Source organism: Oenanthe melanoleuca, chromosome 13, assembly GCF_029582105.1.
Source record: "Oenanthe melanoleuca isolate GR-GAL-2019-014 chromosome 13, OMel1.0, whole genome shotgun sequence".
NCBI classification, from domain to species: Eukaryota; Metazoa; Chordata; class Aves; order Passeriformes; family Muscicapidae; genus Oenanthe; species Oenanthe melanoleuca.
In genome coordinates this window covers 7,824,189-7,851,137 of record NC_079347.1, presented here as the reverse complement: position 1 = coordinate 7,851,137, position 26,949 = coordinate 7,824,189, and the positions used below count along the sequence as shown (strand labels likewise).

Genomic DNA, 26,949 nt, shown 5'->3' with positions numbered 1-26,949 from the left:
CTGATAGGGAAGGAAGACCTGATTCACTCAGTGCATTTCTGTGGCTGCCTGGCTGTGCTCCAGTGATGCACCAGCCTGTGAGCAGACGGGCTGGGAGCACAGGATGGGAGTGTTGCATTCCTGCACGAGAGGCTCTAACTCACTGTCATCCCCAAATGATTAAATCCTGCTTATTTCGAACTGCCAGGTAATGGGGCAACACCCACAAATATGGTGGGCAGATTTTAGCTCCAGGTGCTTGTTGAAAAACTTTTCCTATTGAGTCCAAAGTTCAAAATCCTGATTCCAGTGAGGAAATCCCTGTGTGGAATTTAGTCAGTGTTAAACGTTGCATTTTTAGAGTGGTAAGAAGAGTGAAAATTGAAGAAAGCAGCTGAGAAGCACAAGAGGACAGGTCAGCTTGGCTAAGTGCTGGGGATGGACAGAGGCTAAAAACAAATCCTTCTTGGCAGCTCAGAGAATCTGCTGGGATTGGCAGTCTGAAACCTGTTCCACAATAACTGTTTTCCAGTAAAGCAATGTATTAATGAGGATAAGCAGAAAGGATTGGTCTTGATGGAGCTTGCAGGGTGTTTTGCCACATTGCTTGGTTCAAATGGCCATAGTTGATGTTCATGTGGTTTCCTCTGCTGAGCAAACTGGATATGACAGAAGACAATATAATTTAAAGCTTTTTTTTTCCTCTTTCTGAAAATCAATTGCTACATGAGATTTCATATGCTCACACTTGCATACTTACAGGCCATCCCAAACCTCATTTCCATTGTGCCAGCTCCTGCTTAGCACATTTTGCAACTTCTTTTAAATAAATTCTCTTGACAAATCAGTATCATGGCATATTGAAACAGAGCAGACATTTCAATAGGAGCATGCTGGAAGCATCCTTCCTGAAAGCACACACCAGTAATAGCTCAATGAACAATTCAAGCAAGGTAGACCCAAAATGCCACAGAAATGTAGTGCTGGCTCTGCCCCTTCCATGGGCTCTCCAACACACTTGGATCTCCCTATTTGCTATTAGAGGGTGCACAAATGATTTGCATTTGAGAGATCTTTTTAGCTTGTTTATTCCTCTTAATTCTTTACAAGGACATCAAGATGCACACTATGCCAGGCAAGCTCACAGGAAGGAGGCCACCACGGTGGATGCTGTCAGTAATCCTGCTGCAAAGGCTGGAGCAATTCCTTGGGCTGGTCTTTTGCTGGCCATCTGCTTAGCATTCCCTGGTGGTACTTGGGTTTGGATCTCTGGTTTGTTTGTCATTTCAGTCTCCCACTTTATTATTTCCAGAGCCAAGTGAACTGCTGCCAAAGCCAATGCAATGAGATTGCATTGTGAGCTTTGTGACATGGTATACTTTTCTTTTTATCTTGAAGCCTCAGCTCCTGGAATTAGTTGATTATGTTAGAATCCTAGCATTCATTTAAAAAAAAGGGGGGAAAAAAAGAGTGGATCTCTGCTCCTCAAGGACCAAGGAAAAAACTTGAAAAAAAGGATCTCTGCAGACTTAATAATCACAGGCCAAATGAAAAGAGGCTTTTTCTTTTTTTTTTTTTCCCCTCGACATCAGTCTGTTTTACAGACAATCATCCTATTTCTGAGTCTCTCACTCACAGTTTTTGAGTTCTGGGTGCTGGCAAACCTGAGTAGCAGCTGTTCCTTTCTAAAGGCAGGGAAAATAAGTAGAGTAATCTCTAAGAGGAACAGTTTTTTTATCTTTGCTTGTGCCACATTTCTCTCTGGTCCACTCCTGCCAGTGGTCAGGTCAGCACTGGGAACCCTTTGCAGCAGCTCCAAGAATCACCCAGATCCCAGTAAGCCCCAGTGAGGAATGGAGGGACAAGAGTTTGTGTTAACCCAGGACTGTGATTCCCTGGAGGTCAGGAGCAGCAGCTGCTGCTGTCACTGACCCTATAACTTTAAACAATCTTAGCTATGGCTGTATGTGGCACATCTGAAATGTGATTAGGGCTTGCCCACTTCTGGGGTACACACTGTCACTCTCTCCCCAGCTTGGGGATATATTTGGGACAAAACTACTAGAGCTGGGAAGGGTCCATCATTTATTTTTCTGTTTTCCTGCTTTTATTTTTCTGTGGGAAAAGACAGGACACATAAGACTGATTTTAACAAAATATGTTTGTTGGTCTGGATTTTTCATCACTGTGGGCTGAGGCCTTAGGGAAACATTTTTTTTTATTGCTTTTTCCGGTAACTAAATGGAACTAGCATTGCTGGCCAACTGAATCCACTTGCAAATCAGTGCAAGCAAAACACAGCACTAGTTATGAAGTACTAAAAAAGCGAAATACTAAAATTAAGAAAATAACAGAAAAGGAAATGAAGACCCGTAAGTCAAACTTGTTGCTTGATAAAATTTACAAAATTTTTGTTTGATACTTGCCGGTTTTGCTGATGTGCTCTTGTTTGCTTTTGCTCCATCAGATTTATTTGTTTTTTTAAATCTGGAAATAAGATGATTTTTTTTTTTTTTTTGCATATTATGTACAATAGAAATTTTGCATATAATGTACAACAGGAGGAAGGAGTCATGTGTAGAGGTTCTGATGTAGGGTTATATGGTGTAGCTGTTCTTTAGTTGGGAAATGATTTCACAGACCTTCAATGAACCAAACCTGGCACTTCCTTGGAATTTTAAGGGAAAGGAGAGTCTCAGGCCCACAGAAGGAAGGGAAGAGCAGCAAGTGGACATGTGATGGAAAGTTCTCCTTGAACACAAGTTTAAACTGTCCTAACCACAAATCAGTAGCTACTGAGCTTATTGCAAACTCTTTTTACCTTGATACTGAGCTCCAGAGTAAAATGTGGAAGGAAAGCGCTCATTGCCATCTGCTAGAACCAAAGCATTTGCATATGGTTGCAAAACAACCAACTTTTTAGAGTACAAAAAACCCATTTCCACTGATTGCCTCTCCAGCACATGGAACTCCAAGGGAAAAGGAGCTGTGTTGCTGCTGGAGCCTTTGTACCACTCTGGGTAGCTGAGTACCTGCTGCCACTTGGCTGCTGGGCACAGTCTGCTTTGCTAAAAGGCTTTGGTAGGGAGAGGGATGGGAAAAAAGGAGGAGGAGGAAAAAATCAATTAAAAAAAAGGAGGAACAGAGAAAGCATTGTCCATAGTAGGACAGTTAGGACAGTGAAGCTGGTGATGGGTCTAGAGCACATGTGAGGCCAGCATCCCTGGAGGTGTTTAAGTGATGTGCAGATGTGGCACTTCGGGACACGGCTTGGCAGTGGGCTTGGCAGTGCTGGGGAAGCGCTGGATTTGATGGTCTTGAATGTAAAGGTCTTTTCACACCTGAACAACTCTGTGGTTCTATGAAATGTGGGGGGAAGGGGCTGAAAAAGGGAAAGGGGGCAGGAAAAAAGGAAGAGGGGGCAGGAAAAAGAGTGATGGGAAAATGGGAGGGGATAGCGAGAAGGGGAGAAAAGAGGAAAGGGAAGAACAGTGGGGAAAAAAAGGAAAAGCGGGAAAAAATCAATTTAAAAAAGAGGAACGAAGAAAGCAATGTCCATAGTAGGGCAGTGAGGCTGGTGAAGGGTCTAGAGCACAAGTCTTAATGAGGAGCTCGGAATGTTAAGCCTGGAGAAAAGGAGGCTCACAAGAGATGCTATCCATTTCTACAGCTACCTGAAAGGAGGCTGGAGCCAGGTGGGGAGAAAAAGGGAGAAAAAGAAGAAAAGCATAGTGAAAAAATAAGGAATAAAAGAGGAAGGGAGGGAAAAAAGGAAGGAAAGAGACATCCGAGGAGGCAGCGGCAGCGCACAGCGGGAGCATCTCTGTCGCTGTGGGTGCCGCGGGCGCGGCGGCGGAGGCGCGGCCGGGGCGGGCACAGGGCCGGGCACAGAGGCGGGCACAGGGCCGGGCACAGGGCTGGGCACAGGGCTGGGCACAGGGCCGGGTACAGGGCCGGGCACAGGGCCGGGTACAGGGCCGGGCACAGGGCCGGGCACAGGGCCGGGTACAGGGCCGGGTACAGGGCTGGGCACAGGGCCGGGTACAGGGCCGGGCACAGGGCCGGGTACAGGGCCGGGCACAGAGGCGGGCACAGGGCTGGACCGGGGCGGACACAGGGCTGGGCACAGGGCCGGGTACAGGGCCGGGCACAGGGCCGGGCACAGAGGCGGGCACAGGGCCGGACCAAGGCGGGCACAGGGCCGGGCACAGGGCCGGGCACAGAGGCGGGCACAGGGCTGGGCACAGAGGCGGGCACAGGGCCGGGCACAGGGCTGGGTACAGGGCTGGGTACAGGACCGGGCACAGAGGCGGGCACAGGGCCGGGCACAGAGGCGGGCACAGGGCCGGACCGGGGCGGGCACAGGGCCGGGCACAGGGCTGGGCACAGGGCCGGGCACAGGGCTGGGCACAGAGGCGGGCACAGGGCCGGACCGGGGCGGGCACAGGGCTGGGCACAGAGGCGGGCACAGGGCCGGGCACAGGGCTGGGCACAGGGCCGGACCAAGGCGGGTACAGGGCCGGGCACAGGGCCGGGCACAGAGGCGGGCACAGGGCCGGGCACAGGGCTGGGCACAGGGCTGGGCACAGAGGCGGGCACAGGGCCGGACCAAGGCGGGCACAGGGCCGGGCACAGAGGCGGGCACAGGGCCGGACCTGGGCGGGCACAGGGCTGGGCACAGAGGCGGGCACAGGGCCGGACCTGGGCGGGCACAGGGCTGGGCACAGAGGCGGGCACAGGGCCGGGCACAGGGCTGGGCACAGAGGCGGGCACAGGGCCGGACCGGGGCGGGCACAGGGCCGGGCACAGGGCCGGGCACAGGGCCGGGCACAGGGCCGGGCACAGAGGCGGGCACAGGGCCGGACCAAGGCGGGTACAGGGCCGGGCACAGGGCCGGGCACAGAGGCGGGCACAGGGCCGGACCGGGGCGGGCACAGGGCTGGGCACAGAGGCGGGCACAGGGCCGGACCAAGGCGGGCACAGGGCCGGGCACAGAGGCGGGCACAGGGCCGGACCTGGGCGGGCACAGGGCTGGGCACAGAGGCGGGCACAGGGCCGGGCACAGGGCCGGGCACAGAGGCGGGCACAGGGCCGGACCGGGGCGGGCACAGGGCTGGGCACAGAGGCGGGCACAGGGCTGGGCACAGGGCCGGGCCCGCCTCTCCGCGCCTCTCCGCGCCCCCCGCGGGCCGGGCCGCCGCGGCCGCGTGTCGGGGGCGGCGCGGCTGCTGCGCCGCGGCTCGAGCAGCGCCGCGCCCCCGCTGCCGGAGCAGCCGCTCCGCCGCCGGCCCCGCGCTCCGCCGGCATGATCTCCTGAGGGGCCGAGCCGCCCCCGCCCCGGTGAGTGCCGCCGCGGGCCGGCCCCGCGCTCCGACTTGCCGGAGTTTCGGGCTCTGGCCGGCGCTGCCCTTCGCGGGGGGACGCGGCCCTTCGGGCGCTCCGCGGTCGCGGTGTCCCCCGCGCATCGCTCCATCCCTGCTTTACATCGCTCCCTCGCATCGCTCCCTCGCAGCGCGGTGGCTCCGTGTTGGCATTGCCGGAGGGAAAAGTGTCTCGGCAGCGGGCGGTCGCTGCTGGAAGGCTCGGCCGAGCTTCGCGGGGGATGCTCAGGGTCTGAGAGGGGCGAGCTCCCGTGGGGAAGGGGCTCTGGAAGTGTCCCTGGGGCTGGGGCTGCCAGGCTGAATGTTAACAGCGAGCGTGTAGAGGGGGCTGCGGCGAGGGGCTCCGGCACTTGCGAGCAGCAGGTGAAAACGGGCACAGATCGGGATGGATCGGGGAAACGCGGCGGGGACCGCGGGCCAACAGGTGCGGTGGTCGCGGCTGCTCTGGTGCCGGCAGGGTTCCATCCAACCCGGTTTGTTCAGTACCGGCAGGGTTCCTGCACCGCGGGCTGTTCTGGTACCGGCAGGGTTCTATCCATCCCGGTTTGTTCTGATACCGGCAGGGTTCCGGCACCCCGGGCTATTTCGGTACCGGCAGGGTTCTCTCCATCCCCAGCTGTTCTGGTACCGGCAGGGTTCCTGCACCCCGGGCTATTTCGGTACCGGCAGGGTTCTCTCCATCCCGGGCTGTTCTGGTACCGGCAAGATTCCTGCACCCCGGGCTGTTCCGGTACCGGCAGGGTTCCCTCCATCCCGGGCTGTTCTGCTACCGCCAGGGTTTTCTCCCTCCCGGGCTGTTCCGGTACCGGCAGGATTCCCTGTATCCCGGGCTGTTCCGGTACCGGCAGGGTTCTCTCCATCCCGGGCTGTCCCGGTACCGACAGGTTCCCCGCACCCCGGGCTGTCCCGGTACCGGCAGGGTTCCATCCATCCCGGGCTGTCCCGGTACCGACAGGTTCCCCGCACCCCGGGCTGTCCCGGTACCGGCAGGTTCCCGCACCCGGGCGGTCCCGGTACCGGCAGGGTTCCATCCATCCCGGGCTGTCCCGGTACCGGCCAGTTCCCCGCACCCCGAGCTGTCCCGGTTCCGGCAGGGTTCCATCCATCCCGGGCTGTTCCGGTACCGGCAGGGTTCTCTCCATCCCGGGCTGTCCCGGTACCGACAGATTCCCCGCACCCCGGGCTGTCCCGGTACCGGCAGGTTCCCCGCACCCCGGGCTGTCCCGGTACCGGCAGGGTTCTCTCCATCCCAGGCTGTCCCGGTACCGGCAGGTTCCCCGCACCCCGGGCTGTCCCGGTACCGGCAGGGTTCTCTCCATCCCAGGCTGTCCCGGTACCGGCAGGTTCCCCGCACCCCGGGCTGTCCCGGTACCGACAGGTTCCCCGCACCCCGGGCTGTCCCGGTACCGGCAGGTTGCCGCACCCCGGGCGGTCCCGGACCCGCGGGCCGAGCGCGGCTGCGGAGCGGGGCCGTGCGAACCCTGCGGGGTGCGGACTCGGAGGTGCGAGGTGCTGCTTACAGGTGAGACTGCAACTCCAGTGCATTCCTGCGTGGATCGGTGTTTTACTCCTGTTGGGAAAATGTATCGGGTACTGCAAACTTTGAAAGGAAAGAAGGGATTTTCAATGAGAGGCTCCTTTGCCCGGGTGTTGCAGAATTTCTCACGGTTGTTGACGATGCACTTTGTTTTCTGGTGGTCTTAGGGAGTAGCTCATGTAGAAGATGCCTATTGGTCCGAAGTATTTGTTAAAGTATCTTTGCTTTAGCATTTGTGAATTTCAGGTATAATATGTAACAGGACAAGAAAAAACTCTGGAGTAAGTATGTATCAGACTGTGAAAGGGTAAGTGTTTCCAGTTAAGTCAACTTTTAAAACAGCTTCTCTCTGGGCAGTAATTCACATTTTTCAAGGGGAGAAAGGATGGGTGAAATTGAATTGTTCAAATTAAGTCAAAATGAATTGCTTAATATTCAGAGGAGTTGATGAATGAACCATTAAATCAACACTTGCATAGCGTTTCATTGAAAAGAAAAATGAACAACTCTCCATTGTGTGCTGGGCAGAATAGGTCAGCCAGTGACGTTGCTACATCAGTGTGCTGAGCTGAGCGCTCCTCCTGCCACCAGATGTGTTTGCTCGGTGACATTCCACGGGCATGGGAACGAGCTCTCGTGCTCTGTGTGATGAGGATTTGGCATCTGCTGTAAATGACCGTAATCGTCCCAGCCTCGTCTCGAAGGAGAGAAATCTTGGTTAGGTTTCATTTGGCATAAATTAACATAATTTTATTGACTCCTCGTGTTGATGTATATCTGTTGGGAATCCACTCCTGTATTTCAAGCTGTGTTTTTGTTTTGTTCCTCCACCAAGGAAGAGCTGTATTTTTGAATGCCAGTTTGAGGAAGAAATTATACTGATAAATGGAAAAATAAGGGTCATTATTTTGAAACAAAGCTGACAAGATTCCTTGTAGTAAAAGCTGTTTTCAGAGCATCACCTCTCAGCAATACAGAGGGTGAGCCTCGCTTCCAAACCCTTTGATTAGCCTTGGTACAACTGTTGCAATAATTTTCTTGCCACAGAGAAATTACCTTTGCCTTTTCTCCTTTAAGTCCTCGGAATTCTTGTGTTGGAATGTACTGAGGATGTTGACTGTATTCCTTATTGTGCCTTCTGGAAACTTCCAACACTTTGAAGAGTCATGGACAGTATGCCCCTGATATTTTTCAGTTGCATCTCTTTGCTTTGCAAGTAGAACAGCTAATTTTGCTTAAAGCTTTTAAAACTGAAGTGACAGCTCTTCTGGTTTGTGCATGTAAACTGAGTATTACAAAGGGGAAATTATGGAGGTGTTTTTTTGTTTTGTTTTGTTTCTTTTTTTCCCTTTAATTCTCAGAGATACTGATTATCCAGGCTCCAGCTGAAGGTGGGTTTATAAATTGATTTAGGACTTGAGAAAGCTTCCTGCCTACAGGTCATTTGACCAAGAGAGAGAGCTGGTGTGCAGCCCTTCAAACAGGCAGGGGCATTTATTCAGGTGTTTATATATATGTACAAGTGTGTTATGTAATGTGGTCTGTTGCTCTTTATTTTGGGTGATGTTATTTTGGGTGTTGCTCAGATCCTTTGGGTGATGGGTTATTAGGAATTATTTGAGTGCATGGGGAGGTTTTATGAAGCAGATGGACAAGTAGATGCGTTTTCCTCACAGGAGAGGAGATTCTGGACCTGGAAATGCCTTTAGATAGTGCCTGATAGTGGTGTGCATTCTTCAGATGTTTTGCTGTTTTAAAGGCCAGGGTAGCTGCAGGTATTTTGGTGCACCAGCAATGTCTGGTTTAGAGTAGTTTTTATTTACTTCTAATCGCCCTTAGGAATAAGAGAAGTAAAAAAGTTTTTCTGAAAACCTATTGTGCCTTGTAAGGTTATCCTGCTGTTTCTGTTTCCTTCCTTACTATTTTTCTCTGAAATCATAATGCATTTCTTTAGTTCTTTAGATAAAGACTTTAGCTCAAGCCTACTGGAAAACAGTCTTTCTGTACTGAGAGACTGTTGGCATCTTATTGACTTATTTTGGGAATACTGGAGAAAAATATACAAGATTCACTTTCATTGATTAAATCCTCCAGGGCAATCTTCTAACACTGCAGTTCTCTGGGTGAAAAATTAACTTTCTTCATTGTCTGCTCCTGCTTTTATTTCATTTGTGTGAATCCCAGGCTCTGTTACCAGTTTACATCAAGTCCCTTAGGTGTGCTTGGAGTGGAAAGTGTCTCAGTGTAAAAGCTCACACACACTGTCACTCTCTGAGCCATTTGTCTCTGGCCACCACCAAATGCCTCGATCCTTTTGGCCCCATAACAGTCACAACAGAGGATTTGCACCAGCCCATGGTTCCTTCACCTATGAAATGTTTCCTGAGTGATGGTAAAAAAAATTATTAACAGCTACCTTGATGCTTTTCTAGAGGCTTGGGCAAGATAGCACTTTAGGTGCAGCTTAATGACAAACTTTGATTTATGAGGTAACTGAAAATGTTTGTATTGTTGGATGTGGAGTGAAAGCATAGGAGCTTTCTGCATTTCATCTGCAGCTTTTCCAGCACAACCTACAGCTAACAGCTTGTCTCTCATTGATTTTAATAACAGATTTCTGCTGAATATGCCTGGAGTAGTCTGAAAACATATTAACTTTTTGGGGGGCAGTAGGTTACTAAACACCATAAAAGAACTTGGCAATGTCTGCTTAGATAACCTTGAAAAATCTCAGTTTTTAGCTGCTCTGTACATTCCCCCCTGCCTGGGTTTAAGATGGATCCTATGGGAAGGCTGCTATTTTTTTTCCTTTTGGGGGGAAATGTTTAAAAGAAGCAAAAGTATACTTTCCCCCACCCACTGATCAAGAGCTGATATGACTCCTGTATCAGTGTGTTTTCCCTGTGAATTCTTTGCCTTCTTCCTCTCTACCCCCATCAGCTGCTCTCAGTAACAAGTCACGTCAGGTGAGCTGGATCTGACTTGTTTGGAAACGGTTCAAAAGGATCCCATTGACATTACCAGGCAATGGGTCACGCTTGAAATCTTGCCATTCTGGTGTTAAGCCTTTTCTTTTTTCTTTTCTTCACTTGCACCTTGATTTCTGACATATTTTTAGCTACTGTTCTGTTGAATTTGGATAGAGCTAGTAAAAAGGGATTTGGTATTGGGTTGTTTTTCTTTTTTTGTCTTTGAGAAATAGGAGATTTTATTTTTCACTAAAGATGGAGCCCTAGGGTGATTATCTGTTTTTCTGCTTAGCAAGGAAGGATAGTGGTTCCTCTATCCAGGTGAAATCTCAGGATTGCCACTTAGTTTAACCCTAGAATCTGATATGAATATTTGAGCTCTGTTATTTTTATTTTTTGAATTAATGATGTTTTTAAGATTGTAGTGTTGCACAGAAAGCTTCCTGAATCTAATGCATTGCAAAATGGTAAGCTTGATAGTATTGGGTTGTGGTAAATGAAATGCTGCTGCAGTGTCTTCACCTGTTCTTGCATGGGAGCCATGTGAACAGTTAGTCAGTCTCATTTCTTCTTTGGCAATGCGGCAGCAAGGGGAAATGATTAATTCAGAAGCTTCCTGCCTTCTCCAGGGGTGTCCCTGGTGGGTCACCAGCCAGGTTCTGCTTTCCCCACGTCAGCAGATGCTTTCACCAGCCTGGAGCTGAGCCCTGGTGTCTGCAGCCCCAGCCTGGCTCAGTGCACATCTCTGTGAGGAGCAGGAGGCTGAGCCTCTCTGCCTGTTTCTTACTTTTTTCTGCTGTTAGCCTGAGAAATAGAGTTTGTTCCTGTGTAATCCTGACACGACTGAAGAACCTCTTGCTGCAGGCAGCTCTGTCACTCTCTGTAGTGCTTGGATTGCTCAGCAGAGGGAGAAGAGACCATAATGCTGAAGGCACCCAGGAACAGCCAGAGCCACATTTCTCTGACAGACAGCAGGGAGAAGAGTCCCAAAGCCTCCCTCCCTGCTTGATGTTTTTTTTATCTCATCTCTTGTTTTGAGGCTCAGAGCTAAGCTGTGATTTTTCATCTCTTGATCAAAAGTAGCTGCCTCAATGTGTAGGTTAATGGACTATTTCAGATGGCAGAGTGTGACTGTGATAGAAAAGATGAGTCCAAATCCAAGAAGCAGCATGCTTGAAAAATCTCATACATTCAAGCATTTCCTAAATATTCAGGAGCTTTCCTAAATACCTATGAAATGTTGGAATTGACCTTTAGTGACTGAAGCTTTACAACACATCCAGAGATAAACAAAACAAACCCAAACCCTTTGAATTAGTTGCAATTCAGGCAGCAAGTGAAGCCCATGACTCATCTCCAGGTCAGATTTTTAACTGTTGTAAATCAGTGCAGCTCCATTACTTTCCTAGGCACTGTGCCAATGCTGCCACTGGCTGGAGGCCTGGCCTGCTATTTTTGGGGGGGGGGGTGAAATTTGAACAGAAGATTTTGAGATTGTGACAAAGTTGTGGAGTTTTGTTAGGCTGGATTTGTTTGGGGTATTTGTTTGTTTGTTTGTGGTGTTTGTTTGTTTGTTTGTGGGTTTATGAGGATGGGAAACATTTGTTTAAAGAACAAAACCTGTGCTCAGGCTAACAGACAGCTTTGCTCAGTAGAGATTCGCTCCCGTAGCATACTGTGAGGAAATCCAGGAGAATTGGACATTGGCTTTTTGTCAGAGATGTTGGTTTAATATGATAAGAAAACAGCTGTTAAAACACTGCCAGATAAAAGCAGGATGCTAAGCATGAAAGGGAAAAAAACAAACAATGGGAGGTCCCTGCAATTTGATTGACTAAATCAGTGTTGTGGAGACCTGGCTCGTTCCCTGTTGAGGGTGATGTGGTTGGCTTTGGGGCTGTGCTCTTCAGAGCAGAGTGTTAGTGCTCCCACAGTGCTGAAATTAATGAGGTGTCATTTACTGAGGGGTTGAGGAGCTGGAGCAGATGAAGCTGTTGGCCCTGGTAGAGGCAGCTGAAGTGGAGCAGGCTCCAAACTTTCCCCTGCACAAACAAAGGGCGTGACCTGACTGCACTGGGCACTTCCTAAATAAAAGTGTTCTCCTAAAGCACGAGCCAAGAGTCCACAGAGGGTGAGGATAAGGCTCTTATCTCTCTTTTAGACAGGGAAATGTGCTTAACAGGCAGATGTGGAATGTGCTGTTAGGAAAGCAAAAGGAGTATTATTGAGAGGTGCTGGTCACCCAGGCAGGACCAGTCCATGCACTGGAAGTCAAACCAAAGCCAGCTCTGGGTTTACTTTGTGTTCTTCCCTTCCCTCCAGAATGAAGAAGGGTCTGTGTTCCATCCCTGTTAGAGACCAGGCTCCATCCCTGATTCCAGCCAGGCCCTACCTGCATGGGCTTCTTGTGCTCAGGGCAGGCAGAGGGGTGGCCAGATGGAGCTGAAACACCTCTCTGCTCAGGAGAGTTTGTCTCTGCTGGATAATGAGCTCTGCTGCACTCAGACTGAGTTTCTGCTGTAGGGATCAGAGAGAAGCACAAATGAGGATGCAGCACTGGGCATTTCCTAGAGCCTCTTTTCTACATAGCAAACAGCTAATTAACTGGGAGCCTCTCTGAGCTCTTGGGCTGCTGCTGGCCTGGCTTCCTCTGGAAGAATCTTGTGCAGTTTGTCTTGCTCCAATAACTTTTTGAAGTCTTTCAGAAGCGTGCTTGGCAGCAACGCCCCAGCTTTTATTCTGACTTCTAGGCTTTTGCAACTGTGACATCTGATAGTGGAGCTGGGCAGTGAAGCTTCAGCTGAAGGCAGAGTTGTTCAGGTACAAAATACACAGCCATGGCTTGGGGTATGAGAGCCTTTCCATGGCTTACAAAATAACCTGCCAATGTCTCTCTTTATATTTGAAGTACAAAATCGTTTATGCAGAAAGCATAAACTTTTTTTTAGGTGTCAGCATGGGCAGCCTCGCTCCTCTTGCAACTTATTTTATGGCTGTAAATGGGATGTAAGTGGATTTTCTGCCTTGTACTATCTGTCTGAAGGAGGATAAAATTCACTGTTGTTACTGTCATGCTCAGGTAGAACAGTAACCCTGAATTTTAGCAGCTTTACCATATCAAGTTCACAGATACTGCAACTTTAAAATTTTATTATTCACTATACATGACTTATAGACGTGAAGCCAAAATAAACTTTAAAGGAAGAATTTACCTTACTCTAACCTGACTATTTTTTTTTCAGTGAGACCACAGAAGAATCATAGCCCTCACAGGGTACAGCTCAGTTTTCTGCTTACACATTGCTCCTGAAGATCTGAATTATTCTGCAGTTTTTTCACAGAGCTTGCACTAGGGGTTTGCACAAAATCATTAGCTGTATTACTGTTTCAGTATGGGCACTGGGAAATGCACTTTTATCTGTTCCTGCTTACCAGTGTGCTGCAAAAGGCTTGCCTTGCATGTACTGAAACATGATTAATTTTGGGGGGGTAATGATGAAACTGCAGTGCTTTGATAGGTTGATTATTTTATGCTCTGCCAGAAATGGATATTTAAAAGGAGGTATTAGATCTGAATGAGATATTCAAGAGCAAGTTACTGGTTTGAGTTAGCTAATAGGGAATAGGCCAATCCTATTGCCACTGGTGTCAGTGAAAACACAGAGTGAAGTCAGGCATGCAGTAATTAATTACCTACAGATGATGGCTTTTGAAGGTGTGAATAAAAGATTTGAAGTGTTGGTTGAATTGTCTGAAAACTAAATCTGTTAGATATTTTTCTTTTTTTTTACCCTGTTTTCTTTGTTCCCTTTCTTTCTGTCTGACTTCCTCAGTGGATTTCTGCCTGCTGAGCAACAGATAATTCTAAATTCCTCTGCCCAGACTGGAGGATCTGGCAGATGTGGCCTTTATGCAGGCTGATGTTATACACCATTGCATGTTTAATTTCACTATCTGAAAATAATCTTAAAGGTGGGTATTTTATTGGTTTGGGGAAAAAGCACCTACACACTGATTCCTGAGTGTTACAGTAATGAAGTTTTCTGGAAACAGGTATTTCCTGAAAGAGCTTTGGGAAGTCAGAGGTGAATGATTTCAAGTATCATGTTTAACAGTCGTCTTATTACTGATATGGAGGATATTATAGTTATTATAGTTGAGTCAGATATTGAAAAATGGTGCACTTAAACTTCTCCATTGTTCTTATTTTCAACAGCACTGTTAAGAACTGCCTTCACTTGAAAGGTTGAAGGGGGATAATGCCTGTGAGGCTGAACTAGTGTTTGTGGAAATAGTTGAATCTTTTGAAGAATAATACAAAGCATGGAAGCTTTGTAAACAATAGAAGTGTTTCCTACATGATTTTGTGAATTAATAGTTTCTATGTAGGAATTTCCTCAGTGTCAGAATTTCCAGCAAGCCAGGATTTTTGTTATTCTATTGTATTTTTGGTTCATGTGCTTCTTGTGCTAAGCAAAGGTGCTGTTACAGGGATCAAAATGCTTCTTCTTTGGCCCTTCTGTTTTCTTTTAATTATGGGAAGCTTCTGATCTACTTGAATTTGGGTTTTCATCTAGGTTGGACCTGAATCTTTGGGTTACAACAGGATAAATTGTCTGATGGACCTAGGGTGCTCCAACCCAACCTGAGCCTATTATTTGGTATTTTAGGTGTTCTGTGTGCTTAGTACTCCCTATGCACTCCTTATACATAAAAGTTGCTTTTTCCCTCAGCTTGTAGAGGGGAAAAAACCAGAATGTGGGGCTTTTCATATAGAAAATACAGTGTTCAGCTAGCTTGAACCTGTCCTTTTTGGGATAGGAGATGGCTCTGGAGGGTGTTTTTTCTTCTCTAACTTATGAAGCAATTTGAGTCTAATCTACTCCATAATTTCAAGACTTGTATGATATTTCCCATTTGTTACCCTAATAAGACCAAAGGTAAAATTTTATAGCACATTGTGAGCTGAATGGTCAATGTCTTATTAAGTAACTTTGCTTCCAGGGCAGATGGAAATGAGAGAAGTCTCTTGCAGATTGCAGCCCAGTTAATACAATTTATCTAAACATGCTCTGGCTTATCCTACTACCACTTCACAGGGAAGCAGAAATTGTCCTTTCTGTGTGTTCTACCTCACAGAAAAAATAAGAACCAGGAAAATAAGAACCATGCAGGTGGCTCATGTAGCCCAGCATCCTGGATTACACCTGGGTGGGTTGGCTCTTCTTCAGGCTGTAGAGTCCCAATGTGCTCCTGCTTCTGAGGCATTATAGCAAAGTGAATCTTTTCATTGTTCAGAAATAATTTAGTCTTCTGATCCATCTCATCTGTGTGTCTTCATATGTTTCCTTTTAAAGATGGCATAAGCAGAAATAGATGCATTTTTAAAATGCAGATAAATCATGAGTTTCTGACATGATATTTTGTATTTCAGCCTTGATACCTTTCCCTACAAGTTCTGAAATTATTTGCTTATTAGTTTTGGTCTGCTGAGCTGATGTTTCCAGAAAGCTGTCTGTAGTGACTACATCTCTTTCCTGCATTAGAACAGCTAATTCAGAGCCTGTCAGTCTGTGTGGACAGTAATACTCCTTTATTTCAGTGCAATATTTTGCATTTATTAACATTTAATTTATGCTGTCATTTTCCTGTCCAATCACAGTGTCTTGAGACTCTTCTGCAGCTTTCACTTCATGTCAGTTGTAATTTTGCCTACTCCTAATTTGCCTACTCTGTCTTCTCATTATAGTTTGGCATTTCATTGCCTCCCTGCCCTGTTCTCAGACCAGTAACAGGAATTGGACCAGTACAGTTCTTAGCACAGATGCTGAGGTGATGTGTTATCAGCCTCTCATCGTTGTGACAAATTATTTATTATTTCCTTTCTTACCCTTTGTTTTTGTCAGTTGATAATCCATAAGAAGCCCTTGTTTTCTGTCCCACCATAGACTGTGTTTTTTAAGGTACTTCTTAAGCTTCCTTGAGACTCTTTGCTGATGGGAAGAGCCTGGTGTGCTGCATCAGCCACCTGCATGTCCCTGCAGGCCCTGGCCCCTCATTCACGTGCTTGTTACCTCCTTCAGGGAATTCCAACAGATCTGTTGTGCATGGCTGCTCTCTGCAAAATACCTGACTCTTTCTAGGTATATAATGCACCCACTTGTTCAATTCTTTATTATATTTTCTATCAACTCTTCTTCAACTCAGCAGTCTATATTTTTGAACATTTAGCTTTTTAATGAAATGTTCAACCGTGGGAAGAAAATGAAAGAAGTAGAGTGTGGTTTTTGCATGATATTTTGTGGGTATTGTGTTTTTTGGGAGGTTTTGTCCCGCTCTGAACTGTAAGGTTACAGCTTTGTTCAGAGTTGTGGGGTCAGAATCAGAAATCATGGAAATGAGGCATGGGCATCACTGCCACATCAGCACAGTGTTATCACCTTACACTGCATGACACTGCCAGATTTCACCATGAAACATTTCAAAGCGGCGCCCTGGGCTTTACAAGATCGACTTTATCAGTGGTAATAAGCTTTAATCTATTTATTGCACGGAATAAGTCAAACACTAGAACTAATGTTGACTGAAACCAAATGTTGTATTACAGTTTTAAGCCTTTCTTGTATAGCATTTACAATTATCAAGACACAGGGCTGTCTGTGTGCCTGCAAAAGGAAATTTAATTTCACATTTTAAAGGTTCCAGAAATATGCAAGTTGGGAAGTTACTTTTGTTTTACTCTCTTTGCTCATTGCTCTACAAAACCCTAACAGAATGCCATTACTGCAGGCTTCTGATGCCAGCATTTGTCACCAGCCTTGTATTGCAACTCAGTTTTATAGGAAATTTAATGTTAGAAGCTTATCTATATTCTCAGCAGGAGAATCTGAAAAGTATATATGTAATCTTGCAATGAAAAGCCATAGGAGAAAGCTACAGCCCTTGTAAATGCCCACCTCCAGAAGGGCTGCCTGGCATTCCAGGTGTTTTTTTTTTTTTGTTTTGCACTGTTGGTCTCTCCTGAAGCACCAGGTTGTGGTGGGTGCCTGTGACTTTGAGCCAGGGCTAAGGGAGCTGTCAGTCCTTTCCACTGTGGCAGCAGAAAGCATTTACTCACTAAATTGTCATCTTGTTCAACAAAGGTTAGGGAAAATCATGTCCATGAGTTACAGATCAGCACAGTCTCCAAATTTTGTCTCATCAAGAATTTTCTCTCTGGTCCACTATGGTGACCTTGCACTTAAAAGGGTGATTTGTTGTAGATGAATGTACTGTCCTCTTAATGATGAAACCTGGGCTACCTGTTTCATGAGAGTGCAGATTGTAAGGCTGCTGTAATTGCCTCAAAACCTTGTGATAAAATTGAAACAGCCAGTCAGTTGGAGGACCTGGACATAAAATTAAGCGAGGTTTCCACTTAATTTTGTTGCTCTCCCTTCCATTCTAGCTGGGATTTGCTGTGCTTCACTTGCAGTTATAAGTGAAAAAGCTTTTGTCATTTATGAAGCAGTTGTGCTCTCAGTCTTGAGCATTTTAGGATTGTGGCACCTGAAAGGAATAAAATTTCCACAGTTCCAGTCATTTGGTCCCAAGAAGGCAGAGCCCTGAGTGTGACAGTAGCTTGACATGTTCTTTGACATTGCTCTTGGTGGCAGGAGCCATTTCCAGGTGCAGACTGTCTGTGTGCTGTGTTGCCAAAACTGAGGGAGTGGTTCTGGCCACTCCTTGCTGTGTCTGGCCACTGTTGGTGCAGCTCAGGCAGCCCAGTGACTTCTCTTCTCATGCCTTGCAGTACCTGAAATTCAAGCCTGGGTTTATTCCAAATAGGTGGCTGCTCCATGGGGCATCTTTCCAATCCCACAGGCTTTAATCTGCTGCCAGTGGAAGATCATTTATTTTTTCCTCCACACACTGCTCCTATGATGTTGCTTGAGTAAAATTGTGTTTGCACTTCTGTTTTCTCTCAGCACCTTAGAGAGAGTCATGGGTTTGTTTCAAGAGGACTCCCAAAGACAGAGGGATGGAAAGAATGTTTAAGAGAGGCAATTGTGGATCACTAAAAGCTCAGCTGAGCTCAAGATACAGATGTACCTGCAATTGTCAGTGCCCTGTTTATGCCTCCAGACAGCCAATGTTGGTCTGCTCCATTCAATTTCAGAGCTGACTTCTTGTCCCAGTGCTGTGCTTCATGATCCCCCATTGATGTGACCACTGGTTTGTCCCTTTGTACAGAGAGTGGAAATGAGGCCTGAAGTGTGGCTCATTCTTGAGTGAGGTGAGTTAGCAGCACATTTCAGAGAAACAAGAAGGCAGCCCACCTGCTTCTGAGAAGGTCTAGAGCTGTGTGGGAGCTGAGAGGAAATTCCTGCTGCTCCATTCATGGAGATTGAGGGAGCTCACTTTGTGTTATCAGGGTTACTTGTGCAGGCACTTCATGGTGCTCAAGCTTGCTGGTGCTGCAGTGACTTGGAAGGGTGACAGGTCCCTGAAGCATCAGCATCCTGTGTGTGAAGAAACCCTCCAGCTTTCCTTCCTCAGACTTGTGATGTTTTATGGAAAAATTTAAATGTTTCGCTGGGGAGCAACCACTGAACAGATTTTCATCCGTGCAGTGCCTTGATTTCCCACTTTGAAGTGTGCAGGATGATGGCCACATGGGTGTGAGCAGTTTCTTGTTCTAGGCTGCCCTGCCCAGCTGCTGGCAGGGCTGGGCAGTGCCCTGGCATCTGCCTTGGCATGAGGTGAATGGATGTAAGCTGCTTTTTAAAGGTGCTGTGTGAGTATTCACTGTGTGCCAGGTGCTGGAAGGTGCCTTCGATCACATCTGATCTCGCTGGGTTTTATTGCTCCTGTATAAATAAAAAATCGTTGCCTCAGGTTTTTTACACAGCAGGGCTGATATTGGCAGTGGTACCTTGTTAAAATGAAGGAGTGTCTGTCTCATTACAGATAATGTGAGCTCAACCTGCATTTTCTGCTTTGTGACAATACACTGCACCAGATAAAAGTCCAGTGAGAGTTATGTGCCAGTTCAGAACTTTAATACTATTTCTCAAGAACTGAGTGTTTGTTAGTTGGGGAGACATGGCAATTTGATCTTTGCTTTCTTTTTAATTGTACAGTAGTATAAGAGTTGTTGCAAAGGATAGACATGCCAAGGAATTACAAAATCTGATTGAAGACTGTTTTTTACAATAGGATATGCATCGATGTTCTCCTTAAAACAAGCTCTCTGATTTTGTTTGCATACATCCTGCCAGCATGAAGTTTGCTTTGTTCATGTTTATGGCAAATATGTGTCTTTTTCTGTATTATTTTCAGAGGCTGAAAGATGAAGTATATGAATGTAGTATGCTGCAGGTGGTAAATGTGTAATTTATGCTTGTGGATGGTTCAGGGTATCTTGTACTTTTGTAACAGCATTTGCCCTCTCCAAAAATGAGACAAAACTCTTGAGACTGTTGTCACTACAGTTAAGCAAGAACTAAAAACAGTATTAGGTGTCCAAATCCCTCTAGCATTTACTGAAAGCAGCATGGCCAATAGCTGTGGACACATCCAAGTTCAGATACCTAATTTGGGAGCCTCAAGGCCACATACAGTCACCAGAGCTGCTGCAGGGTGATTCAAAGCTCTGAATTTAGAGCCTGATTCTCTCCTCTTGACTATGTGAGGAATTGAGTTTCTTGACTTAATGTTTAAATTAGCTGCCTGATTGAATTGATTCTCCACCTCTCCTGTCTGCTTGCCTTTTTCGGTTTCCTGATTCCTTCCTCTTGTTTTTAAATTTTTCTTTTTGAAAGTTATCTAGTAAGTGATAATGGATATGGATAGTGGATTCAAGTGATGGAAAAATACCTAAAGAAACTGAGAATGGAAGCACTTTTCTCTTTATTGAAAAATTGCATCTTATTTCCATTTTGAGCCTTGGTAGGTCTGGCTTTGATTTTCAGAACACTGGAACTGTGCTAGATGAGGGAGCCCTGTCACAAGAGATGTACTTTCCATGTGCTGGAATTACCTAGCTGTAATTAGGTTCCTTCACCTTTTCACTCATAAATTAAATATCCTTACTTCTTTATTTTCAGGCATTTCATTCTGATTAATAACCAAGTATGGTAATGCTATTAAGCTGCTCCAGCCTCGGTGTATTTTTATAAGCATTGTGCCAGCACTCTGCACTAGTGCTGTATGTAGGTAATGTGGGAGAGATGGAGAAACTTTTGGTGTGGGGACACAGCAGAAATGCCTGTAGTGTTATGGTTTGAGAGGGGTTGGGGTCAGTGGACATCCAGTGTTGATTGTGCATTGAAGAGAAATCCCCAGTGCAGTGGGGTCAGTGATGGCAAGAAGCCCCAAAGGGTGAACTGAGCACTTGCAACAGGGAAAGCAGCTGGAGGGGGGAAGGAAGGGTATCACAGGAGTTTCCTCTTACTTTTTGTCTTTTTTTGTCTTGCCAGTGGCATTGAGACACTTCCCAGAGAGAAGAAAGAAATGAAGAAATATATGCATGGAGTTTTTTGGTTTGGGTTTTGTTTGTTTGTTGTCTTTTTTTTACAGGCTTTTTTTGTTTTTCCACAAAAGCCAGAATTGTTTTTGCTGTCTACAACTGAGATTTAGTAATGCTGCTGTTTCTGGCTTGCCAGCTGGAGAGACCCAGAAGGGAGTAGCTCCTCTGCCCCAGGCTACCTCTGCAGCCTGGGCTCTTTTCCCAAGGCAGGAACACATTTCTGGTTATCCCATTCTCAGTAGTGCCTGAGCTCTTATTCTGTTTGCAAAGACAAGAGTTCCTTTTCTGTCACACTCATTCATTTTGAGTAGAGATAGTGAAATTCCAGTCTTCTTTTTTGTCTCCATCCCTTCATGTTCAGGGAAAGGAGGCTCAGATAAAGCAGCTCTGGGTTCCTGTGCCTGAATTTCCCTCTGCATTGGAGACACAAGTGTGCAAGGAGGCAAAATCAAGGTGCCTGTGGAGGCTGCAAACTGAGCAAGCCATTTCTCAGTTTTTTGCCTTTTTGTTTTTTTTCCCTCCCCAAGGGGTACAAAGGAGTGGAACAAGCCATGTGAAAGCTTATTTGCATTTCCATTAAAACCAGATTAAAAACAGAAGTGAAAGTTAACATGCAGTCTTGTAGCAAAGCTTAGACAATAACAGCATTGTCATTAGGATCACAGAAAAATCAGCACACATAAAATATTGGGATGCCAAATCAATGAAAGTTATGCAGAACATGACCTGTCCATCCTCTGGTTCACTTTCTGTTTGCATCCTTGCTCATGCAATTTTCAAGATTTTATTTTAGATATTTGCATGGGTTTAATTTTTTTTGTTGGTTTTTTTTTTTTTTTTTTTTTTTTTTTTTTTTTTTTTTTTTTTTTTGTTTTTTTTTTTTTTGTTTTTTTTTTTTTTTTTTTTGTTTTTTTGTTTTTAAACTGATTTAGGCTAAAAACAACTGTGCATTCCCTTCAACAGTTTTTGCTAACCATGTCTGGTGTTTAGGGAACAATAATGATCAATAACAGAAAATTTAATCCAAGACTTGTCTGTTCCATTGTCTAATTAACCCTGAGAATTGTCTCCCTGTATTACAGCCTCCCAAGCAGGATGAGTGAGGTGCACAGGTAGCTTGAGTAATAACATGGCACAAGCAGCTTAGGACATGTTTTGATGGCTCTTTAGTATTTTGGATCAGTAATACTTTTTTGGCAGCATCCAGTGTGGGGAATGCATAATCTTTCTGAGCAGGCAATTAAAATAATGACTTGGATGGCAAGTTCCTCTCCTTTTTCCTCCTGTGTATGGCTGTACCCTTCCCATCAAAGAAGTTGTATCTTAATTGGCAATCCCTCTGCATCTGCTCACTCTGTCACCCCCCACAGAGAGGCACAGTGCTTAATTAAAAGGGAGTTTGTGTTTATCTCTGGAATTTCACTTCTGCTTTTGTAGAGGTTTCAAAGGCAGATGCGTTTACAGAGACCTTGCGAAGTAATTAATGCTGTAATATTTTACTTTAGAAAAAGGAAAAAAAACCAAACCCTGAGTTCACAGGAAATGAAAAACCCCAAAGTTGCCAAACTTGGTATGGATGTTGGAAAGGGACCCACCAGAGGAGCCAGTCATCCTGTGAGGGTGATGTAACCAACCATGAGATGTGGTGGTTTTGCTGCACCATTTCTCCATGTGCTCCTACTTGTGAAGGAGTGGCTGTTTCTGGAAGTGGCAAGGTTGATCTGCCATCAGAGAAACTTTAATTTGTGGCTACTCAAATGAGATTTACATGGGGGAATTCTTTCTAATAATGAAAAATATTGAAATCAGCAACTCTTTTCTGCTAAACATATAGTTTTATAACTCTGTAACTCCTTTGGAGTTATGTCTTATCTTTAACTCTCTAAATTACTTGCAGAGGACTGCCTACTTTTGCCATCAACGTTTTTGTTGAAATCACTGCTGAAGTGCAATGGGATCCCCTGAGACAAATGTGAAGTTCTTTACTTGGCTTCAGATACCAGTGGTCTGGAAAATACTGCTTTTCATTTTAAGAGAAAATGAGTTGAATGAGGTTCTCGGGAGCAGCATTTTCCCAGTGCCATGGCTTTTTTGCCACCTCATATTCTTCCTCCTGTTCTGCCCAAAGGAAGGCACATTGCCAGGGATGCACTGGCTGGACTTGGGGAGCTGCTTAGAGAGCACAGTCATCCTGCCAGACTCTTGCTAGGGTTGGACTGACCTTGAGCTGGGAAAGCTGCTCTGTACCCAGCTCTTCTCAGGCTGAGGGATTCAGCTTCTGCCATGCCAGACTTTCTATGGCTTCAGCCCTCTGTGAAGCTGTGGGGTCCTCTTAGTATTTCACACCACTTGGGTTTAGAAAAGATGCTTGAAATCCAAGGATAAAGTACCTAATCGTTCTGAACTGGGTTTCTTCTTCTTCTTTTTCTTCCCCTTGCCAGTTGCTTGTTTGCCAAGGCTGAAATAAAGGCAGGGATGGCACAGTTGTCACTGGTGGCAGTGGCATGTACACATTTCACAGACCCATAAGGGACAATGTTGGAGTTTTATCTTGCATGAAACAATGCTGACATCTCATGATTGGAGTCATGGTACATAGATGGGCAAGGAGTAGTTGTGCATGACTATGACTGCTCTGGCATGGTTTGAAATGTGTGCAGAGTTGGAAATGCCATTTGAATAGAAAGCTGCTGAGTATTTGGGACTGATTCAGTGATGTCCTTTCACAGTGTAGGGCACTTGGCACAAAGCTGTGGTTTAGTCCCTTCTAGACTTTGGCAGTGCTGGACCATGAGCACAGCACGCTCAAGGGGACAACAACAAAAAGAAATAGTGAAATTGAATTTATGCTGGTGGTATGGGCCAGAAATAAAGCTGCTGTCTAGATCAGGGAGAGTTGTACTTTCTCTACCTCCACTGATTCATTATATACAATGAATATAGGCAGAGAAGGTCGCTCTCATGCTTTCCCTTAAGTTCTGAGTGATCTTGCTAAAGTGGGCCTATATTGAGCTCTCTGGTGTGTGGTAGGAGCAGGGATTGGAGCATGAAGTAGAAAGTATTTAGATATGATGTACTGTAAGCTGTGTTTCTGCTCCCCTGAGCCAGAGAATTTAACTGCATGTCTAATGTAGTTAGTGCAAATCAGTCCCTTGCTCTGCTCACTTGAGTGGGGGAGCTGGAAGTCAGAAATCAAAACATGGATTGCCTGAAATTTTGGTATTTTCAGTTTTATTTGTTTGATTCCTAGGAACTGGGGGGAGAGAGTGTAAAGAGAAGCTCTTCTGGTGTGGAAGTTCTATAAAAGGAAGAGGAAACCACTGAACAAATGGATTTTCTGTTTGCTTTATGCACTCTGCTTTTCAGTTCCATTAGGACACATTAGACTCATGAAGGTGACCAGCGAAATTGTCTTAACAAAGATTTCTGCAAGGAGATAAAAATAAGTTAGCAAAGAGTGACTGAAAAGACCTTACCAATTACCAGTTCTTCAACCTCCTTACTTAATTTTCTTGTGAGCTAATATGATAGGAGGAGGAGGAACACACCTTCATCAGAATGCTGCACAGGAGAACAGGGTTGCTATTATAAGCCCAATAATGACTTGTATCGGTTTATGCAGATTTGCTCTGCTGGGTTACTCTGTGCCTGGCACTTGGCAAAGCACAGATAACATTTAAATCAGGCAGTAAGTGTAATTAAGTACTACCCTTCAGCGCATCTCTCCTTTTAAGACATTTTTATACACCGTGATTTAGAATATGACAATTGGGTGAGATTAAAGCAGCAAATTGTGCCTATAAAACAAGCCCTGAGAATAGCAAGGGACTGTAAAATTTTATAAAGGGGAATACAGCACATGCCTCCAATCCGATAAAACTTTTGTGAGCTGGGAGATTAACTGTGAAATACAAATAAGATGATACAGTATGGGTAGCATTCAGATAGTAAATTACTTGTTATTGTAACAACTTATTCCTTCTACCCAGAAGAATTTCTTACTTAACTTTTCCAGAAAGTCTGGCCATGTGACTGATTCATTAACTACTGGAGGTGTGGAGAGAAGGTAGGAAGTCAGACAGCAGTGATGTCCCTGTAGGGAAAGCAGTGGTGTAAATGTAGCATGAAAGATCATCTGTGCTGAAACACATGCAGTCAAGCTTGTGATTGGTTTCTTCCTCAGCTTCAGTGGACTTGTACTTGCAAAGTGAAAAAAAAAATCCTTTTCTTATTTCAAATCCTTAATAAGACCCATTGGAAGGTTTTCTTGGGGAACAACAACGTTGCTTTGTGTGAGAAGTCTAAAATGTTGCTTTCTGTGGGGCTTGACTATGTTTGGCTGATTTGGTTCTGCTGCACTTTGAGTGCATATGAGCATCTTCACCAGCTTCACTCAGCACACCTGAAAGAAAAGGCTGTGAGCCTTTTAGAGACTTCTTGTTTGATTTGTAACTCTCAACCCTTGGGGCCCACAAGTCACCTGGACACATCACACTGAGGTTGTCACTGATAGCAGGTGAAAGGCAGTGACTCCTGTGCTATCACTGGTCCCTGAGGCTTCTGCTATTCATCAGCTGTTCTTTTATGGCATTGTCCTTCACAGTCTTATTGATCTCACATATTCTCCCTTTCTTTTCTGTTCACATTAATCTTCCCTTATTCAGTCTTACAATGCTTTTTTAAGATGTTTTAATTGATTTCTTAATTACCCTCAATTGATAACTTCATTGTCCTTTATTAAGAGCCATAGAGCTTGATGATACTCAGCTTAAATATCTGGTGAAGGCATGCAGAACCCAAAAGCTTGCTTGTTTCTTCTCATCTGTATTAGTTGTACAGAGAAATTGTGTTGCATTGAGCCCATTGCATGTCAGTCACGTTCAGATCGTGCATGTGGAACAGGGAAGAGGATGATGGCTGGATTTCTTACTGTCTAATATTGTCTGACCACCTTTGTTCTGCATAAAAGAGCCCAAACAACTTTATGACACTTAGTTTTAATGATGTATTATGTAAGGAAATAGTAAAACTGGAAGGAGAGGTTTGAATTATTCTGGAGGAGAGTATTACATTTCAGTAACAGGACAGTTGGGTTTTAAGGGCTGAGCATCACTGCCTTGTGAACTAAATATAAGGCCAAGCTACAGGAAAATAGCAGAGTGAGGAAGGAAATGGAGAAGAAATAAGTAGGAGCCTCTGATGCAAACACAGCTGCATGGGCAGCCAAGCATTTTGGGGACACATGTCATGCTCAGCCCTTGTTTTGATTGGGGGGATGTTTATATATGTGTGTTGCTTTTATGCTTGACTTCCTTTTGACTTTTGGATTTATTATTCAGTACCATATTTATGTTTGAGATTGTTTTGATATTGTTAGGGAGATGTCAATACTTTTGAATCAACGTTAAAAACATTCTGGTTTATAGAAATGTTGACCTTTTCTTCTTGCTTGGTTTGAAAAGTCAGTTCAAAATGGCAAGGTTTTGTGCAGAATGGAAATACCCTTTTCTGTGTGAAGCAGGTACAGCTAAAACAGGTGCTCTTGTCCCACCACTGGTCCCATTTTCATGCTGTCTTGTTTTCCTGGGGAAGACAGGAATTTCCTTCTCCACGTCCTGTTGCTGCTGGATGTCCAGGAAGGTCCTGGGTGGGTTCACTGCTGCAGCTCCTGCTGCACTTCCCTCAAATCACACCCATCAGTGTCTTGCTGGATCAAACCAGAACAGTTAAAACATTTCAAAACATCTGTAGGAAGTCATTAGCATAGAAAAGACTTTTGCAAGTGGAAGTCCCAAGTGTTCTAGGCAGTGTTCTGACAAGCTGTCAGTGAGCAGTGTCTCTCCGATCCCAGTGGGAAGGCAGCTGCCTCCTGCAGCCCTGCACCAGGGCTGATCCAGCACAGCCCCTGTGAGCTCCAGGATCTGATCCATCTTGGCCTCTGTCCTGGTTTGAAAGACAGGGGTTTGTTAAGGAAGGCAGGAGCCTTTCTTAAAATGGACAATGTAAACCCCCTCCCTCCAAATTATTATAATTTTGAAATTAAGGAGCTCTGAGGCAAAGACATGGGAATAGGAATAACAATTCTTTACTGCACGAGAGTAAAATATAAATACAGCATTACAGAAGAAAAAAAAAAACCAACCCAAAACACTGACAGAGTCAGAATACAACCTGACACCCCGTCAGTCAGTCAGGGTGTTGGCACAGTCCCATTCAATGGTGGCTGCATCCTCCTGCAGTGGCAGATGTGGTTCAGCTGGAGCAGTGCTCCTGTAGAAGGTGCAGTTTTCCTCCAAAGGTGCACTGATGACATGGAAAGGTCTGGCTTTCTTCTGGAATCCAGTGGAAAAAGGCTGCTCTGGTGTTCCAAAACTCAGTTTTTATCTAGGTGGGAAATGCTTGGCTCCTTTTCTTGGGTGGAGCATCTCCCAGTGGGATAATGTAATTTTATCAGTCATGCAGTGGGGCTGAATGGCCCATTAACAGGAGATATCTCCCTGGAGGAAGGATGGGTCATGGGAAAGCTAAAGAGCACTGCCCCACCTGGTTTTAACAGAGGTTCCATTAACAGAA

The 26,949-nt window shown here is 45.7% G+C and overlaps 2 protein-coding genes across 2 annotated transcripts in view; one reads left to right on the top strand and one right to left on the bottom strand.

The window, feature by feature from the left end:
* Positions 1-2,780: 2,780 nt before the first annotated feature.
* LOC130258934 (tetra-peptide repeat homeobox protein 1-like) lies at positions 2,781-5,478 on the bottom strand. Its single transcript, XM_056502684.1, has 2 exons — positions 3,765-5,478; positions 2,781-2,854 (listed from the first exon to the last, which is right to left on the bottom strand). The coding sequence occupies exons 1-2, from the start codon at positions 5,476-5,478 to the stop codon at positions 2,781-2,783; spliced, it is 1,788 nt and encodes a 595-aa protein (XP_056358659.1).
* Positions 5,179-26,949, top strand: part of SGCD (sarcoglycan delta) — a 304,125-nt gene continuing 282,354 nt past the window's right edge. The window contains exon 1 of the mRNA XM_056502479.1: positions 5,179-5,319. The gene's annotated coding sequence lies outside the window, so the exon portion shown is untranslated. The remainder of the gene's footprint in view (positions 5,320-26,949) is intronic.

Bases quoted from the DNA above. Each gene is read 5' to 3' on its own strand.
- LOC130258934 (XM_056502684.1), bottom strand. From the start codon at position 5,478: ATGCGAGGGAGCGATGTAAAGCAGGGATGGAGCGATGCGCGGGGGACA. The intron at 2,855-3,764 runs GTCTCTTTCCTT...CTTTGGTTCTAG, and splicing joins CTGCCGCTGCCTCCTCGGAT to CAGATGGCAATGAGCGCTTT.